The sequence below is a fragment of the Ambystoma mexicanum genome, chromosome 1q, assembly GCF_040938575.1.
Source record: "Ambystoma mexicanum isolate Mex_15411 chromosome 1q, UKY_AmexF1_1, whole genome shotgun sequence".
NCBI classification, from domain to species: domain Eukaryota; kingdom Metazoa; phylum Chordata; class Amphibia; order Caudata; family Ambystomatidae; genus Ambystoma; species Ambystoma mexicanum.
The window spans coordinates 1,304,652,046-1,304,672,894 of NC_090922.1; the positions used below are offsets into that span (position 1 = coordinate 1,304,652,046).

The 20,849-nt window shown below is 45.2% G+C and overlaps 1 protein-coding gene across 2 annotated transcripts in view; it reads left to right on the forward strand.

Annotated features, from left to right (window-relative positions):
- Positions 1-20,849, forward strand: part of LDLRAD1 (low density lipoprotein receptor class A domain containing 1) — a 225,800-nt gene that overhangs the window by 34,057 nt on the left and 170,894 nt on the right. For both annotated transcript variants that reach the window (XM_069642158.1, XM_069642157.1), the window contains exon 2: positions 8,791-8,851. In XM_069642158.1, coding sequence (XP_069498259.1) covers positions 8,833-8,851 — 19 coding nt within the window. In that variant the 5' untranslated portion in view covers positions 8,791-8,832. The remainder of the gene's footprint in view (positions 1-8,790; positions 8,852-20,849) is intronic.

A 20,849-nucleotide genomic window follows, 5' to 3' on the forward strand; every position in this document is an offset into this window, starting at 1 on the left:
ATATTTTAGTTTCTCTGACCCAAGGTCTTGCACCCTGGGGTGCCATACTCTTATTCCCAGCTTCCATGTCTGCTATACTCTTTTGGCTCTGACAAAGCGTTACTCCTTGGATCCACCAGGTAACTCCACTGTGGCACCGCCAAAGGATAAACAAAAGGTTTTATTTTATCAAATTATTTTATCAAATTCGACACCTACATCAGGAAAAAAGAGGGCTTTCTCCCTTACTGCTTGACCATAACCCATCTCCCTCCGACCCCTCATTTCCCATGCATCCCCTTGCTGTTTGTTTCCTATCCCGCCCCCTACCAAAATTCCCTATATGAGCACAAGTACTCGGGCTGCTGTTGGTCCTCGAAGGCCTTCCTATTTGTGACATGGACTCACAGGTTTTTTGCGCAGCCTGTCTAGGTTATTGTGGCGCAGCAACCAGTGCCTTGCCTTTGGAGTGACTAGTGGGGCTGTAGCTTGTAATGTTGCACTGCATCCATCAAAGAGCAAAAGCGCTGCGTGCAGCGTGGTCGTCTACCACATTCACACCTAGCCAATGCAGGTGCCCTTTGCTCACCAGCAGACCCTGTCTACAAAGTAGCTTGTGGCTCTTGCTGTTGACTATGCTCATGTGAATTTATTTAATTTATTTATTGTGCCTTTGTAAGGCGCTTATACATCAAGTAAATTGTGTTTCAAAGCGCCTACAGGGTTTCAGGGAGGGAACATGGGAATGAACGCAAGTAAACAATGAAAGATAGAGGCTGACTTACTAGGCCTTGTGAGCATTCAGAACGTGCAAGTGCAGAGAGAGAGAAGGGATGAGGGAGTGGGGGAGTAAGTGCCAGCTGTTCCACGGAGGGAAGTACTAGGGAGAGAGCAGCTGGTAAGTGCTAAGCTGCCAATGAATAAGTAAGTGCAGGCCAGTGGTGGCATTGGCCAGTGGAAGCCGTGCTAAACAGCACACCCCATACAGTGCCCATAGGATAAGGCCGCGTGATCCAGGGCATTAAAAGGGATGGATATTTGCCTGTTTTCCTTGTAAAAAGACACATCATTTATTTATTCTTTAATTAATAGGGATTGCACCCGATGGTCAGATCCTAAAAGTCAGGGGGACGTTTTTAACAACTTCATTTGTTTTTTATTTGCATCCGCGTTCTATCAACAATATCATGAGTGTTCAGATAAATAACATTTGTCATACTTAGCAGAAAGAAACATAACATATACAACACAGTAATATGCATCAGCGGGACCAATATTCAAGATTAATCATAATTTATGCATTTCTTTGTAAATTCATCTAGATTTGAATAAGGAAATGTTATGTCCCCAAGTTTCATAAAGATGTATAGACACAACAAACTACATCAGGGCTAACTATTGTTTGTTGTTTAGCATTTTTCAGGCAAGTCTAGAGCCCTAATCTCATAATTATTTAGACAGGTTTTAGGGCATACAAACTTGAAGTGTTGGATGGACTCCTTGCCAGATTTGAAATAGAAATCTGAAAGTGCATGATCACAAGTATTCACTGTAGAGAGCTATCCAAGCTTTTGGTAAAGAAAAGCTTTTGTGGCCAATTTCAGTAGGTTTGTGTTGTATAAATATCTTGCTATGAGATGCATTGTACAACTAACCAGCTTATTCCAGAATGGGCATGCTAGGGAATGTTCTATGTGGAATGCAGAAGCTTAGAGTAGTTGTTGTTTCTCAATTGCATTTCAGTTAAGCCTGATATCTTGGATGTGTTGGGGGTCTTTATATGCTGTGCTTTACCTTACCCAATAAAAGCATCAAGAAAACACAATTGGCGTGTTTGCTTTTATAAGAATGGCGACGAGGATGGGATGTGTGCTCCTGTAAAGCCCGCCCTGCTTTTCTGACGTCTGTCCCCATCGAGACCCCCAACACCAGCTTGCCTAAAGTGACAACGCTCACCGTCTGTCACGATATGGAGAGGAACTGGTGCCCGAGGCGTTGGTGGCGTTGTTTTGCCGGCTGCGCGCTCGTTTTTGGCAGAGGAGCAGAGTTGTGCCGACCCGAACAGCTTTGCCAATCTGAGAAGTGGAGGGAAGTGAGGCACTTCGCATCTAGAGAAGTCTCATCGGGACCTGTGGTGGCGGCGTCTTGTGGAATTGGAGGCGCAACGCGTCCCCTTGAAGGAGCTCTCCAGTGATCATAGGGGACCGCTCTGCATTTGGGTGAACCGGCGGCAGTGCGCGCGTCCAAGCGCGCGCCTGTCACGTGGATCATCACGTGTGAGGATATCAGGCAAGCATCGTGGAAGGAACCGTGTATGTGTACTTCCTTGGATAGTGGCTCTGAACAAATGAGTCACCTGCACGGATGTTAGGCAGACACTGCGGTAGGAGCTCTGCTTTTGGATTAGTGGTCTCGTGTGACGGGGTGAAGCTAGCGATGTGTTGAACCCGCCCAGGGCCCTGAGGGGAAGCCGGTCCGGGATCGTTGTGAGCACGGACATTTCCAGGTGAGATTGCACAGGGGAGATGTATTTGCAGGGGAGGAAAAATATTCCCCGTAGCCAAGAGTGCTGACTTGCGTGATACTCTGAATCCCACTGAAAGAGGCAGATTCACTCTGGGAGGAGAATTAACTCCAGTTTTGGTGGACTGTCATTCATTTTTTTTGCAAAGGGAGAGACTAACTGTTTTTGGTGCTCTGGTGCTGGAAAAGGGGCATCAATCGCACATTGAACATCCAGTGTTGTGGAGTGAAGCTTTAATATGGTACTTTCTGGAGTCCCTGGTCCCCAAGTGTTTATGCCCACTCCAGGCCCGCCCAAGATCAAGTGGGCACCCTGGAAAAAGGGGTTTTTACATTATGTTAAAGCTACCTGTGGAAATGGAATGTCGGTGGAGCAGAAGGTGGCAATGCTGAAGCACTTTTTGGGATATGAGGGTTAGAGAATATATGACACTCTCCCAGACATTCCTGAACTGGATTTGGAAGGGGGAATCTAACGATTTTGATGAAGCCTTGTCTAAGTTGGACAAACATTTTGAAGCTAAAACGAGTACTGTCCTGGAAAGATATCATTTTGGCATGAGGTTCCAAAATGATGGAGAATATGTTGAAGATTATATTTCGGCTCTAAGACATTTGTCTCTTAATTGTAAATTTGGTGGGAGTCTAGATGAACATATAAGGGACCAGTTTATGTTACATTGTGCGAATGATAAAATTTGTGAAGAAACTTGGTTAAAAGACGACCCCAACTTAGAGGAGGTTATAGGCATTGCAAAAAGGATTGAACACACCTTGCAGTGTGTAGCCAAATTGGCTGTTAAGGAAAATAAGTCAGTGTCAACTATTGAGGTTCTGAGGGTGGGTGATAAGAAGGGAGCCTATCCGAAAGAAAAGAAGAAGCAGAAGTTCAAACCCAATAGACGTCATGAAGCTACTCAAAGTATAGGTGGGGGTAGTAGTGAACCGGGAAATAGACGTGCCCAGAGGGATAGCTCCCAGGGTAACATAAAAAGGGAAGACAGATTGTGTTTTCGATGTGGTAGTGCTCGACATTTGTCTATGTCTCCCATATGTCCTGGAAGGCATGTGAATTGCAGTATTTGCAAGAAATGGGGTCACTTTGAGAATTGTTGCAAAAATTATCGGGTTGGTAGTGGAAAAGGGACTCTTCTCATTGAAGAATATGATGGTGCATCATCTGAGGAGGGTGACACTTCTGAGAATGAAATTGTTACTGTTCACATTGTAAAGTGCACTGGGTCTGATGAATGTGAACACCCCTCTGCCTGGATAGAAGTGAATGGACGGCTGGTTAAGATGTTAGCAGACTCATGTTAAAAAATCACGTTAATGTCCAGAGTGGTGTTCGAAAATGTGGCTGGTGGTTCCATAGAACGTCTGCTTCCCTCTGATATAATGCCTGATGGGTACAATGGAGACAAGATAGAAATTTTGGAATGTTGTAATGCTGAGTTCAAGTTTAAAGGCAGAGTGACTTCTGGAAAAATGTATGTCACAAAAAGGGGAGAAACTTTGCTGGGGTGGAAGGAACAGAGAGGATTATGCATTAAGTTATTCCCAATAGTGAAGAACAAGTACTTAATGTAGCCAATATATGTGGATCGAATAGAAAGAATACCAGAAGCCATGAGTTGTTACTTAAGTACCCGGAAGTATTCAGTAGTAAAGTGGGATGCCTAAAAGGAATGGGCCATAAGATTGTTGTAAAAGAGGGAAGCAAACCAGTTGCGTCGAAACTTAGGCCTTTGCCTTTGTCAATGCGGAAAGCTGTACGTGAGGAGCTAATGAAATTAGAAAAAGAAGGTATTATTGAGCCTGCCAAAGCGGTGAAATGGATTTCTACCGTGGTAGTAGTGAAAAAAGTAGTGGGGATTTGAGAGTGTGCATCGATCTAAGGAAACTTAATCGGTGTGTTGTGGCTGATCATCACCCTCTTCCAAACATGGGAGAGTTGCTAAGCAGAATTGGAAGTGCAAAGTATTTTGCAAAACTTGATATGGCGAGTGCCTACCATCAGATTAGTTTAGATGCAGAATCTCGCAAATTGACTGCTTTTATTACCTATGAGGGAATATATCAATTTCGGCGCATGCCTTTTGGATTGATATCGGCGTCTTCTGTATTTCAGAAGGTTATGGAGAAATTCCTAAAGGATGTCAGTGGAGTGTGGTGTTTTCAGGACGATGTTCTAATATGTGGGAAAGATGAGGAAGAATTGAAGGGAAGGCTGGATGTCGTCCTGAACATTTTCAAGATAAGAGGTATAACTTTGCGTGGTGAGAAATGTGTTTTTATGACTTGTGTTGTTGATTATTTAGGTCATAAGATATCTGAGCAAGGGCTCAAACCAAAAAGGAATTTAGTAGATTCCATTCTGAAAACACAATCGCCAAAGAATAAAGCAGAATTGAGGTCATTTTTAGGTACCATTGAATTCTATCATCGGTTTGTTGAGCATTATGCTGACTGCATAACCAGTTTAAGGACATTGTTGAGGAAAGGTGTTGAATTTGTTTGGAGCAGTGAATGTGAGAGAGAATTTGAAGAGATGAAAAGAAAGATTGATATGGCAAAATCTTTATCGATGTTTGACACAAGAAAAAAGACTATTCTGTCTGTTCATGCCAGTGATACGGGCATAGGAGTGGTGATGTTACAGCCAGATGTTGATGGCACAGAGATGGTTGTAATGCATGCATCACGTATGTTGAGAGGTGCAGAACGTAATTATTCAGTTTTGGAAAAAGAAGCTTTGGCGTGCCATTGGGGCATAGAGAAAATGAAGAATTTTGTGTGCGGTCAGGACTTTACATTAAGAACTGATCATACACCACTTAAGTCTATTTTTGAAAGTAAAGGCCTTGACAAAGTATCAAGGAGAGTTGCTGGTTGGGTAACAAGACTACAATGTCACAAATTCACTATAGAAGTGGTTGCAGGTAAAGAGAATGTACAGGCTGATCATGCCTCGAGGGTGAAAGTGGAGAACTGTGTAAGCGATTGAGGCAACAATGTGTATGGTGAGAGCGAAATGGTCTTTGCAACCGTGGAAGGTATTATACAAAAACGAGAGTGGATTCATATTTTGAGATCAGATGAAATGTGGAAACGTGTCATGACATTTGTAGAAGAAGGATGGCCTGAGAAAAGATTACTTTCTGGTGAGGAAAGGTCATTATGGGAAGTGAGAATGGAACTGTCAGTGAAAGGGGAATTATTGTATCGGTGGGGCAAGTTAGTGGTTCCTCAGTGTCTGAGAGAAAAGTTAATAAGATCTGCTCATCAAGGACATATAGGCGTTTGTAAAACTAAAGAAGTGATAAAAGCGGATTACTGGTGGCCAGGGATAGATCGTGAAATTGAGAGAGTGGTTGGTGCATGCACCGATTGTATCAAATCTGGGAAAAATGTGATGGCAGTGTCCCAACCAATGGGAAAAACCAACACTCCTGAGGGTGTGTGGCAGGATTTAGCTATGGATGTTTTGGATCCAGTTGACATGGGTGTGGGTAGAAGAAGGTTCATTCTTGCCCTAGTTGATACCTTCTCAAGGTGGACTGAATTTAAGATTATGAGAGAAGTTACATGTCAACGCATTATAGAATTTCTGGATGATGTATTTGAGAGGGTGGGTTTACCCAGGAGTATCCTCACAGACAATGGTCCACAGTTCACGGGAAAGTTGCTCAGAGATTATCTTGATAAATGTGGGATTGAGCACAAGAGGACTCCTTTGTATTATCCCCAAGGAAATGGCATGGTCGAAAAGTTGAATCGATGTATTATGGAAGCCATCCGAGGAGCTAATGCGTGTGGCCTAGATAGGAGAGTGGCTGTGAGGGAGAGGTTGTATGCGTTGCGGATGGCTCCAGGTCTCGAGACAGGGGTGAGTCCCTTTGAACTCATGAGAGGCCGAAAAGCAAACACTTTAGTGACACCAGCCTGGTTGGGGAGAGCAAGAGAGACAGATGTGGTTGTGGATGTGATGAGAAAAAGGATGGATGCGCGCAAAGAAAAGTGGGTTGAAAAAGTTAATGAAAAACATCCCAGGAAGAGAACAGTGGTCGAAGTTGGAGATTGGGTCCGTATAAGGAAAGCTGTGCTCTCGAAGAAAGGAGAGTCTCTGTACTCGGACCCTGTTAAAGTTGTGCAGGTTTTCAGGAATGCTGTTGGGTTGGAAAGTGGGCAAATCTGAAATGTGCCCCTGGTTGCGAAGATTAAGAGATGAATCCTCTTTAAAAAAATATTTCTTTTGTTTCCTTTACTTCCTATCATTGCTTCCCATTAATTTATCTTTAGGTAAACATTTGCTTCCATTCCAGACATTTCCATTGATAAAATAGGGGAAGGGGATGTGTTGTAAAAATGTCTTGCTATGAGATGCATTGTACAACTAACCAGCTTATTCCAGAATGGGCATGCTAGGGAATGTTCTATGTGGAATGCAGAACCTTAGAGTAGTTGTTGTTTCTCAATTGCATTTTCAGTTAAGCCTGATATCTTGGATGTGTTGGGGGTCTTTATATGCTGTGCTTTACCTTACCCAATAAAAGCATCAAGAAAACACAATTGGCGTGTTTGCTTTTATAAGAATTTCCTTTGCCATAAAGGGGAATCATTGTTGATACTGCTCAGCTTTTTCCCACAGGTGTGTTAAAAAGCTGCAGCAGCAGTAAAATTCTTGAGCCATGCAAAATTGGTAACCAGATGCCTTATTTTTATATTTTATACCTTTTATCTTTGATCTCTATTTCAGAAATAGGCCCTGTAGCCTCGTCTATTTTTTGGATTGAAAGTGTAATTGTGATTTACAGCAAAAATAGGTGACTTTCAAAATGTGTAATTCAAGCCCGTGCATTTACCACCATCATTTCCCTTGCATTCATATTCTAGTATCATGTTTAAATGTAAAACAGTTTCAATAGAGGAAGCCATCATGCCTAAATGCTGATGTTTTGAACATACTATCACCCCATGACATTTTGTAATTGCATACGAAATATATCCATAGTTCCTAACCTTGCTGAATGATTATATGAAAAGCAATTCGAAATGAACTTCGTTGAAGAAGGAAACTGGTTTTAGAAAAAATGTCACTGTATAAGATCAGGTACTGCTGGTGCTAAGGGAAAAGGAAAATGAGGCTACCACATTAAAAAAAAACAATTATGTAATAGAAATAATGTCATTCGCCTATGTCTTAAGCAGCGAAAGGCATCTGCAGTTGAATGGATTGCATTAAATGTAAAACATTGGTGATTAGATGCCAGTCCAATCCAGATTACTTCAAATAACAAAATGGTCGCAGCAGGAACACTGAGCGTTTGAGCATGCATTATTGTGCAAAGAAACATAGGATACTATTAAAAACGAGCTATAATCTCATAAAGAACCAAGAATCCAAATCTAGAAAGGAAGACCATAAGGCACGATTATTATAGTAATTGGTTATTCGTAACGCGCTTAACTTAGGTGCCAAGGACGAGGTATCTCATCCTTGGGATTACCTCCCCAGTGCCAAGGACGAGGTATCGCATCCTTGGGATTACCTCCCCAGTGCCAAGGACGAGGTATCTCATCCTTGGGATTACCTTCCCAGTGCCAAGGACGAGGTATCTCATCCTTGGGATTACCTCCCCAGTGCCAAGGACGAGATAGTTCGTCCTTTGCACTTAACGGGTTAATGAAGGAGAAAATGCTAGAAGGCTTTGCATGGTGAAATACCGAAATCACCAAAAAAGGCCTTGGCACTGGGGGGACCCATGGCAGTTAACAATACCCAGAGATTTCTAATCACGGACCTGTGGATCGAACCTGGGTTGTTCCGCGTCGTCTTTACGACGAGCACGATGCCTCTGAGCTACCCTCCCGTACACAAAAATAAATTACAGACAAAAGCATATTCTTCTGATCTGTACATTTAGTAAGGATGTTAATTACGTGAGTTGATATTTTTAATTTAAGGGTGGGGGCCGGTGTCTTTGGATTAATTAAGCAGATAAATTGAGCCCCAAAGGATTTTGTTAAAAAGTTCTGAATATATTGTCAGTGAACCACATTCTTATACTTAGTAGTTGTTTAATGTTTATTATTTTGTTTTTAAAATAAATTACATTTGGTTTTTCTATAAAATACGAGATACTTTCATGAAAAGGAAAGCTGTGGTGGGTGAATGGCGTAGTTAGGAAAGCTTACTGCATGATAAAATCGCTAGCTCTTCATGTCGACTTTATGAAGAGTTCCAGTACCCATGTAAATAATGGAACTATTTTTGCTTGTTTCCAGAGAGGGAGTTTCGATGGGACCTCCTTTGGTTCAACGGTGTCCATGCTTCCCAGAGAAGAAGGTATTCATGAACCTGCATTTCCTTACACACTTATAAAGAGAATTCTCATTTGATATTTGTCACGTGTTTATGGGCACTGGTGGGAACTGTGTCTGGCCAAATGCAGATTTTGTTTGCTGCTTCTAGTTGTGGGATGTGGGTTTGTAGATGGCGTACTATGGATGCTAGAGAAAACAGGAGACCTTCTACTGTTTAAATAATCATCCCAACTGATACGAATAGACACCACTACACCAATTAACTATTCCCACGGTGTAACTAAAATGATATCGAATTAAGTTCCCTAGATTTCCAAAAACCCATATGGCACCTACTGAATCTTATAAAAACGACTCCCATCAGGTCAGTTGAAATTTCCCCAGAGTAATAGCTTGTCATTTCATGTAAATGTAATATGTTATTGTGCTGTCTATGTTGCAAGTCTGTCAAGGCATGCCGGCTGGCCATGAATCAATTTGTCAATCTCGAAGGATGGCATTTACACAGAATCCCTCCAGCTCTGCCTCATTTATATTCGACTCTTGGTGGTAAGGAGAATCTCCTTTCAGTCCACTACTTATCCTGCAGAGTCACCCTTATTCAGTCCTGCACCCTTATATGTGTATTGTGTCAAATCCCTAGAGGTTGTGTGAGGGGTCTGAAATGCAAGACGGACACAAAGGTATCATTTTCTCAAAAGTTGCCATTTTATTTCAATTAAAAATGTGAGATAAACGCCTATCTTTCCCTATCCTAACAAGGATGTCCCTGCCCAGCAAATTAAAGCTAAACAAAAATGCCCCTAGTGTCTAAAAAGTTTCTGACCCTCACACTAATATACACTAATATACACAACAAGATTACACAAGGGATAGTTGGCTGTTCTCAGGGTTAGGATCAGGTAGCGGCTGCCTTCCCCTGGCCACATCAGAGGAGGCCCATACCAGGGTTTTAGTGATGATCTCACTAGATTCATCAGTCCTCCGTTTCCCCAAGGGGGAGCCCTTTCCCATGAGGCCAGAGAGGTGAGGCGTCTACCCGATAGTCCCCCTGGGGGTGGTACACAGTGGGAGAACCTCATAAGGAGAGACTCCACCTCTGCGGATAGGTACAGACATCTAGGGAGAATGCTGTATAAACCCCTCCCAATTTCCCCTTCTAAACTTACACCACACCCCAGTAAAATACCCAACCACCCCATGTACCTGTGTAAGGCCAGTGACATAAAATCCACTGAGACGAAGAAGGGCCCAGACTACCCAAGTATGAATTACATCACAAAGATTGGGACAAGGAGGAGGTGCAGAACTCTGAAGATCACTACCAGGAGTGGGAGTCAGCATTCTAGTTCTCCACTAAGGGCCACTACCAATATCAACCCAAAAACAGAAGACTGACTAGGAAGTTTGTCAAGACCTCCCTCGATGAGCCGTGAGCGAGGAAGTGGTTCGGCGTGGAAGCAAGAAGGGGTTTCTGACTGGGACGCTGGTGAGAAGGCAAAGACGTCCCCACACGGTCCGGCATTGAAAGGCAAACCTGGAAGCTGGCAGAGCAGAGGTGCAGACTCACGGAGAAGCTGGACCGTGCATTCAGGTACAAACGCACCGTCTGCAAGGGACCAGAGACTGCGGATCCGCCCCAGTACATCAGAAGGTGAAGGAAGCCGCGAGACTAGAAAAGGAAGAGCCCAAAACCAGGTATGCCAGAATAAAGCTGTTGAGAAATACGGGTCTAGGACCTGCGCCCACAAGAGATGTGAAGCATAAGTCATCTTCTTGGTGGCAGTACATGGCAGAAGAGTCAACCGAGTCTGCCCAAGTTTAGAGATGTTGATACCTGGCACTGGGACTATCTATCTGAAAAGGCAAGAGAGCAATCCTCTCCCTCGTGGCTGTACTTGGCAAGCCAGAGGACCAAGTGGGCTATACTGCGGAAACCTGGGTCAAGAACCATACTTTTATATGAACCATTGGAAAAGAAGGACAACTGTGAAACAAGGATCATCAGGGGAAGGGACTTGTTCCCCTGGGTATCAACACGGGTAAAATGACTGTGAAATCAAGATACCAGGAGAAGGGAATAATTCTCCTGACAGTGCTACAGGAAAAAAGGACAATCTAACCAAGAGGCCAGGGAAAGGGAGTTATTCCCCCTTGTTTTGTGTGAGAAACAGTGAAGACAGAGACCAGGAGAAGGGAGCCATTCTCCTGGTAGTTGCATCTGCAAAAAGGATCAGACCACAGAATATTGTGTTCCAGGGGAAGGGCGTCATTCCCAAGGTGAGAAAACAGATACATATTTTGATACAAGATTGACAATCCTTTGTCTGGAAAGGGGTACAACGTTTTTTCATCGTCAGGCATTTCAAAGCCTGCAGTTTAAATGTGTTTGACAGTTCATAAAAATGTTTGGGGGGGTGGGAAAGGGCAGGTAAGTGCTTGGGGGGATTGTGTATAGGTAGAAATAGGTGCTGGAGGTGAGATTGAGGGGGGACCCCCCAAAAAATAAAGAAATGTTATGAACTTTCAAACACGTTTAAATTGCAGGCTTTGAAATGCCTGATGAAATGACAGAACCCTGGAAAGTTTTGGGACCAGGTAAAGGGAGTCATTCTGCCTGGTTAAGTACTTGCAGCCAGAATTGTGCTACCCAGTCCAGGAGAAGGGAGTCATTCTCCTGGGCCAAGAACATTGGCACTACCTTCTAGTTTAGTTATAAACTCCCTCGTCTCTCTAACCTCACCTCTCCCTCCGGCCAGGCTCCCTTGCCATTTGTGCTTTCCTCCTCCTCTGTACAGCACCCTCACCCTGCCTTACTGTCCCAGCCCCCTTTTCGGCCTTGGCTCCCTCACCTTCCTCGACTTGCCCTCTGGCCCTCCTGCCACCCTTGGGTCGGGACTTCTGTCCCCTGTGCCCCCCCACCACCCTCCCACCCCCCGAGAGAGACCCTGAAAGATGGCAAGCTGCTCCACATTGCCACTCTCAGCATTCGCTCTGCCATCAAACACTCGTCTGACATCTGCAACCTCCTCGAACTCATGGATCTTGATGTGCTTGCCATCACAGGGACTTAGTTCAAGGAGAGCTAGGCTACAAGCTTGGACACATTCCTCCCTGGAGGTTACAACATCCCCTCTGTGCCTAGGCCTAAGAAGAAAGGTGGGGGGGTGGCACTTACCTTCCCAGAATGGAAACCTGTGTCCATCATCCCTACTCAGGCCTACTCCTCTTTCGAGGGCCTAGTTTGCAGACTCTCACGCGCCCCTAAATCTTCTCTAACTATGGCCCCCTTCTATCGGCCATCAGGACAGTCCACTCTCTTCCTCTCGGAATGGGTTGACCTGGCCTCCTCTCTACCCTCCTCCTCCTCTGAGCTCCTCCTGATGTGTGATCTCAACATCCGTTTTGACTCTCCTGACTCCTCAGGACCTTTCCCCAACCTATGCGATTCTCTCTCCCTATCTATCCTACCCTATGGCTCCACGCAAAATGCAGGCCACACCTTGGATGTTCTAATCTCCACTGACATCCCTCTCTCTATCCCTCTCACTACCCCACTATCCTGGACTGACCACTCTCTTCTCTCAACACACCCAACCCTCTCCTCTCCTCTTGCAGCAACAAACCTGGCACTGCCACTCGGCTTCAAAGTAACCAGACCCATGAAAAAAGTGACAGTGGCTGCCTTTGCCTCCACCTACTCTCCACCTCCCGTTTCTGCGACTGACTCCAACCCTGGCATAACTTCAACATCTCTATTTCCAACATGCTTGACACTCTTGCCCCTGCCATGAGGGTCCGACTGAAGCCTTCCAAAAAATGCAACTCTTGATAGGACTCCGATCTGGTTGCCCATAAACGCAAATGTAGGGCAGCTGAGCGGAAATGGAACTCATTGGGCGTACCATCTGACAAAGTGGCCTGCAGCCTCCTTCAAAGGCATCCGCTCCAAGAAAAGTCTTTATTCAAGCCCGCATGTCTGTGGCATCAAACAACACGGCCACACTTTTCAAAGTCTGTAAGGAACTGGCCAATCCTGCAGCAGCTTCTTCTTCTGTCACACCCACCCAGGGCCTTTGCTCAGCCCTGGCTGCACACTTCATCACAAAAACTCAAGACAGCCTTTCCTCCCTCTCTTGTACTCCACAGCATACACCAACACCGCAGCCTCCTATGGCCCCCCTCCTCTTACCTTCTCTACTCTCTCCCCATCACACTTGATGAGGTCACCAGACAAGTCTGGTCTGTGAAGGCCTCATCCAAACAGGTGGACCCCTACCCCTCTAAAACCATTAAGCACAATATTGACTCCCTCTCCCCAGCTTTGGCTGATCTCTGCACTCTGTCCTTCTCCACTGGAGTTTTCCCAACTGCCCTTAAGCACTCCCTTGTGCACCCTCTGCTCAAGAAACCCTCTGCCGACCCCTCCCTTTCGGCAAACTACCGCCCTATCTCCATCACTCCTTTCTTGGGCAAACTCCTGGAGAAGTTGGCTATCACTCAACTGACCCTCCATACTGAATCTGTTGGCTGCTTCCATGACCATCAGTTTGGCTTTAGAGCACCCAGAGGCACAGAAACTGCACTCCTGAACACACGTGAAGACCTGCTCGCAAATCTTGACACTAACACTCGCTCTGTCCTCATTCTCCTTGACCTCTCCTCTGCCTTTGACACGGTTAACCACAAGATCCTGATCACATGTCCCTGTGACACCCTGGGAATTACAGGTCAGACTCTGATGTGGTTAATCTCCTTTCTCTCCGACCACCCATCCCAGGTGGAACTCGGATCATTTCTCTTGACTATTGCTCTTTCAGCCTGTGGCATTCCCCAGGGATCTAACCTCACCCCCTGGTTCTTCAACGTCTATATGGCTGCCTTGGCACGTGTCACTTGGCAAGTGCATCTCTCTGGCACCTTCACCTCTAGCTTCCAGTGTTACGCGGATTACACACAACTTTCAGGCTACCCTCAGCCACCTCCTCCTCCTCTCGCATATCTGACTGTCTGTCCGCTCTTTAGTCATGGTGTGCTGAAAATGACCTCTGCCTCAATGCCAGTAAAACTGAGATCGTTCTCATTGGGACCCCTGCTTCCGTTTTTCCACTTTCCCTCTGGCCGGCCTCCCTTGACCCTGTGCCCGCACCCAACTGCAAGGCAAAAAACCTTGGGGTCATCTTCGACTCTACTCTCTCCTTCTCCTCTCACATCTCTGACATCTCTAAAACGTTTAACTATCAGCTACACCTCCTCAGAGGTACTCTGCCTTTTCTCACTTTCCTGCAGCGGCTCACTGTCTCCCGGGCCTTGGTTCCCTCTAGGATGGATTATTGCAACAGCCTCATCCTCAACCTCCCTTCCTCGGCCCTGCGCTCTCTACGACTCATCCAGAACAGAACCGCAAGACTTAATCCTTGGCCTCAAGCCAAGGGACCGCATCTCTCTGGCGCTGAAATCCCTTCACTGGCTCCCGATGGCTGCAAGGATCAAGTTCAAGACCCTCTGCATTGTCCACAAGGCTTGCTTTCTGGGGCATGGGACCTACCTAGCTGCAACGTTGCCTACCTAAATACTGTCCCTCACGAACCCTCCGCTCATCTACCTCCAACCTTCTGCGATTGAGCCGGTACTCCAAGCAGAGATTTGGAGGGAGATCCTTATCCTCAGCAGGTGCCTCCCTCTGGAATAGCCTCCCTGCCGCCCTCCGTTTTGAGCCTGGCCTTCTGAAGTTCCGGAAACTCCTCAAGACCATCCTCTTCTCCTCTTCCTTGGCTCTCCCTCTACCCTGCTAACCTAGCTCTCTGCTCTCTCCCTCTCTTCCTCCTCTTCCTTACAGCTTGCTGACTGGCCGCCTTGTGTACCTCAGAGTATCACCGGTCCCAGGCACCCTTGCCCGTCCTCTATCGCACTTGCCTCATGGCCCTACACCCACCACCTTCACTGCACTTAGAAATAACCTAAGAGAGTGGCTCTCTTTGCTCTTACCGCAATCTTGGACCTCCCTCGCCCTGTTACCGTCTATGCACTTGCACGATCCATATGCAACTTGCTTGAAGATCGTCTGTCTGTTCTCCCCTGTCTTCTCCCCTTAAACTGCAGAATCGCTGTCAGGCTTATTTGCTGTGTCTCACTCTCAGCTGTTAAATGTATTTGTATGCACTTACTCTGCCTGTGCAGACTAATATCGTCTCCGAATTTCAAGGACTCTTCCTCTTGTTCCCAACCCTCCTTGAGAGTTTTGAAACAGTTCATGTGTATAGGCGCTATATAAAAAAACAATACAATATAATACAATAAGTTTAAGGGACAGAGTTAGAGTTTTGCCACAGGACGGTGGACTCTCTAGTTTACAGGGACATTCTGAAAGACCCATTAGCATTTTAGTTGAGGCAGGGATACCCCTCATAGAAGTAGGGAAAGTTAGGTTTTCCTTTATTTTCTTGGTGAATAAAAGTCTATAGGATCCACTATGCCACCTGTGTGTCAGTCTCCTCCTTCTGCACCCCTACAGTACTGTGACGAATCCTTGGATGTCGTCACTTCTCCCTGAGTGGGAGCCCCTTTCCATGCGGTCAAGGAGGTGAAGCTGCTACCCGATAGTCCCCCTGGGGGTGGTACTGTGCTGGAGGATCTCACGGGGTGAGACTCTCCCTCTATGGACGAGGACAAACATGTAAGGGAGACGTGGTGTGATACCCCTCACCCAACATCCTATACCCCTCCACACTTTGCTAACCCCAGTCACATACCTAACCAACCCATGTACCTATGTAGGTCCATAAACTTGACTCAACTGAGACGAGGAAGAACATGAACTACCCAAGGGAGAGTGATGATGGAAGTACTGGGACGAGAAGGAGGCGCAGAGGAATAAAGATCAATGGGCCAACAACATTGAATATGGACTTAAAACATAATGCCAACCTTTGCCAACCTTTGCCAACCAGCCGATATATAAATAAACAACGGACTACATGAGAGGAGCCAGCCAACCAGCAGGAGAGGCAGTCCAGCCCGGAAAGTTCAACAAGAAGATGGCAAGGAAGCCGCAAGCAACCCACTCTCCAGAAGCTGGAGAGGGGAATCCTTGGTTGAGTGGCATGGAAAGAGTCCTGAGCAGAACTGGGAGCTGAAAGACGGAGGCGGAACCCAATGCGGGTGGACCGAATGGTCACTGAAAAAAGCTGTGACCACCAGCAACATCCTGCAGAAGAGCAGCGCAGGAGCACATCAAACGGAAAGAGACAGCCCAAATCAATCAAGACCTGTAGACCCGTCAAGAACCGGCAAAGAGCTCCTGAGAAAGAGGTAACGAGAGAATGAGAAGCACGGGTGTGACAACAATAGTGAAAGAAGCGAGAGAGTGCATCAGGATTCATCTTCATTGACACAGTGGTTGGTTTCATACCATTACTGATAATAACCATAATAGTGGTTGGTTGCAAATTACTGTTGAAGCAGACAGTAAGAGAAAGTATATTGCAAGTCAATTTTCCTGTGGCAGTACGGAGAGTGCATCTGGTCTGCCAAAACAAAGTCACAAAGAAGTCCAGGTCTGGGTCACGCACCCACAAGAAAAAGGAGATTACGAAGGATTCCCTGCATCGTAGTACTTGGTAGGAGAGTATTCCAAGTACCCCTGAGGGAAGAAGAGAACCTGGGTCTGGTACCCTCATCTCAATTGGATCTTTGCTCTATGAGAGTTGCCAGAAGAGAGTCATTCCCCTGGTGTTGTGAACTGAGAAAGCCTAGGGTAAGGGAGTCATTGCCCCTGGTGGTGTGTGTGAACTGTACAGTAGAGCCTGAAAAAGGCCAGGAGAAGGGAGATATCCCCCCTGGTGTTGTGAACTGTGAAACAGAGTCCAAGAAAGACCAGAGGAAGGGAGGCATTCCCTGGGTGTTGTGAACTGGGAAAACAAAGCTGAAAAAGGTCAGGAGAACGGAGTCATTCTCCTGGCAAATTGAACCTACAAGGAGGATCACGCCAGTGATCGAGGAGAAGGGAGTCATTCCGCCAGGGATACAAAGTGTTGAACCTTCTGACACAGACTGTTAGAGGATCTGCAATCGTGTTGTTTGTGAAGCATTACAACTTGGGAAAGGGAGTCATTCCCCCTGGTGGAGAACTTAAAGCCAGAATGGTACCACCTAGTTCAGGAGGAGGGAGACATTCTCCTGGACCAAGAATGTTGTTACAACTATTTAGTTTATTTATAAATGTAAGGGACAGAGATGGGGACATTTTGAAACAGGACCATGGACTCTAAGTTACCAGGACATCCTGAAAGACTCATTAACACTTTAGTTGAGGCAGGGAAACCCCCTATAGATATAGTGAGAGGTAGGTTTTCTCTTTATTTTCATTTCAAATATAAGTCTATTGCAATCACTATGCCACCTGTTTGTCAGTCTCCCTCTTGTGCACCCTCACAGTAACTACATATGTGGATGTATGTAGGGTAGTGGGGTACAGTCATAAAATACAGTAATATGAATACAGTTAGAACGTATACCATATCATTAACCCTTCAAACCTGTATCAGTGATTATTTCCATTTCCTTCATCTGCTATGGTAGAGGAACATAGTTCCCAAAGAAAAGCCTAAAGGTACCAAATCATTAAGCAGATCCTCCCACATGCTCACATCCTTTTCTACACAGTCAGTCTTTTAAACCCATTACTGGTATTATTTTTTTCTTGGTTCTTTGGTCCAAAATTAAGTATTTCCGATCATTTACTTGCTTCTGATGGCCTTTCAGCTTTCTGAAAAAGGTGAAGCAGGAATGCTAGATAAGGCAATAGAGGGAATCCATTTGATGAAATGTCTGCTGTTTTGAAGGAGTACAGGGATGATTAGTGGTTACACCGCCTACTCAGCTCCACACTACGACTAAACCAGAAGTGATCCAAGTCAGAAAGGTGAAAAGGACACAGATAGAATGTTATGCCTTCTTCACCTGTTTTGGTCACACAGCCTAGGCGCAGGCTATATCTTCAGGAGCTATGTGAGCTGATAACCGAAGCAACCCCAAGCAACTTTAGTTCATCAGTATGAAATTATGGAGTGTGATAACTTTAGGTCTGTGTGCTAGCAAGGGTACCCTACTTTTATTGCAACTGCTATGGTTAACCTTTTGAATACTTTGGACCTCGAAGGATTTGAATCCGCTGTGTGATGTTAACATTATTTAATGACCTATTTATATGAAATTATTTGTTTAACTAATGAAATGTTTTCTTATCTATTTCTTTATTGAATGTTTCTTACGTGTATTTTATTTGTCTTGGTTTGTTGAGGTTGACTTTTTTTAATCAATAAACAAATAAAACATTTTAAAAAAGAAACAATAGAGCAAGCTAAAATAAATAAAGGGTTTTTTTTGGGCACATTTTTTGACAAAGGATTGACGCCGATTGAAATGTTTGAATTAGATAAAACCAACATAGAAGTAAAGAAGACAGTCTAAAGATACTAAAAAACCAAGAACAATATAAATATAATTAACGGAAAGTATAAACGAAAGAGTAGGGAGAATAGCATTGAATAAATCATATTATCATATTTTCAAAAATAATTAAAAAAAAGTTAGGGGCAACATCCTGATCTTTTGGAAATTGAGTGGTGATTGATGGTGCCTACTCAAAAATATTGAAACGATATATTTAATTAATTTGGAAGTAAAGAAAACAATTTGAGTAAGTATTGACAACCTGAATTGGCTTGTCGTAATGGAGGAGACACCTCTCACACACCTATGCAGGGAATTGCCAAGAAATACAGCCAAGATTATGCAATACCATTTCGAATGGATTTAGGGCACGGTCTTTAAAACATTTATGCCTTGGCCTCCAGGAATTCATTATCATACATAGTATTCCGATTTGTAATTTTTTTTTAAACCTTTATTTATTTGGCAACACGAACAGAGTAAAGTGTCTTACACTTAGCATTACAGTCAGGCTGATAGACTTGTACAAAACAATCAACACAAGGATAGAAAACTATGGAACATCTAGTGGTCAATAGTTACAGTATCGAGTTGGGAGACCATAATCTTGTGAATATATTTAGTCAATGTATACATCAGGGGCAAGGTAGGCTAGGTAGGTTTTGAACGCCCACCATACATCAGGGGGGCGGGATGTGGGGGTAGTGAGTTTATGTACACCTCCTCACAGTTTTGCGCCCTCGTGATTGCCACCAACCAAGCTTTGACACTGGGCGTGGCAGTCCTCTTCGAGTTCAACAATATACATCTCTTGGCCATCATGCAACCTGCATTCACAAAAGAGCCTCTTGTTCGGAAGGTGTCCCCACACAACACATAGCACTCCCAGGGAGCAGCGTTCCAGGGGGGCATCAACCACTTCCGATGGGGCCTTCAGTACAGCGTCCCAGAATGTTTCAAGCTTGGCACAGGACCAAAACATTTGCATATGGTCTGCCTGATCACAAAGACATCTGGGACACCAGTGCTCTGCTCCCTTGTACATCCTAGACATAGTCTATTCAGTAGTTTATACTGCATACATCTAAACCTGAAATTTAGGGAGACATTTTTGGTGTGCTCACACACGCGTATCCAGTGAAACATCGGTTAACTCAACCCCCAAATTGTCAGACCAACTGTTATGCACCCCTGAGGTTCAGGGAGATTGTTTATTCACAAGCATTTTGTATAGTGCCGATAGTATCCGACAACTGCCACTCAAATTAGCAATAAATGCTAACTCCTCAGATTCCATGGGCTCTGCTCAGTAACAAGGCCACAGCAACTGCACCGCTGCACGCAGTCTGTAGTACTGCATAAGTTCCACCCCTGTGCCAGTGTGTCCCTGTCGCCACACCAATTGAGTAATGAATTTCCCATTAGGGAAAAGATCAGCAACTGCCCTATAGCACAAGCGTTACCACCGGGCCACCACAGTGTTGTCCCACGTTGGACCCAAACCTGGGAACCGCCACAGCGGAAGTCACTTGTAATATGGATGAACCTTAGCATCACCTATAAGGATGGAGCACCAGGCTAACACCGTAGAGGACACTGGGTCAAATAGTTAGACTCCTTTGTACCTGTGGTCCAATACTAGGAACTTAAGGTCAGATCTATCAGCGGCTAGTCGCTCGAGTTTGACGTGGGGTGGTTGCAGCTTCTTGTCAGTAGGAGGCAAATTGAGCTTGTGCCGCGACCCAGTATTGTGCAAGGTTCGGGGCGGCAAAGCCCCCCTTTACATAAGAGGGAGTCATATCGAACCACTTCTTCAGACCGCACCCGAATGCCACAGCAATTGGGCGCAGTGCCTGGGGATTCTGGAGAAAAAAAGCTTGCCGGGCCAGACCGGGACATAAGCAAATATGTATAGAAGTTTGGGCACTAAGACCATTTTAACCAGTGACAATTTGCCAGCCATCATGAGTGGGAGTGCCCTCCAACTAGCAGGTCTACCTACCACATAGCCCTCTGTTTCCAAATAATGGTCTTTCAGGAATGAGGATTTCGCCCTGGAGATTTTCAGTCCCAAGTACTTAATCCCGTTCGGGGCCCATCAGAGGGGAAACATACCATTGGGTTGTAGAGGATAGGATCTAGATTTGTCTGTGGGTCCCTTACATACAACAGAACATTGTCCCCATATAGGTAGACTATCTCGGAGGTGCTGCAGAGGCGGTTCCCCCGATGTGCATGACTGAGCGGATCATATCTGCCATTGGTTAGATGACCAGAGCAGATAGTGTCGGAGAAAGTGGGCAACTGTTCCGCGTGCCTCTGCCCAGCATGATGGGTTCCGACAAACATGAGTTGACCAAGACTCTAGCAGATGGACACGTGTATAATAGCTTGATGTAATGAAGCATTTCAGCACCAATACCCATTTATTTGAGCACCACCCATAGATACTCCCAAGATACCATATTGAATGCCTTCTGGGCATCGATAGTCATGTCCACAGCTTCTGCCACAGGATCTATTCTGGCCATCACATCAAACAGGCACCTAATATTCAGGGATGTGGG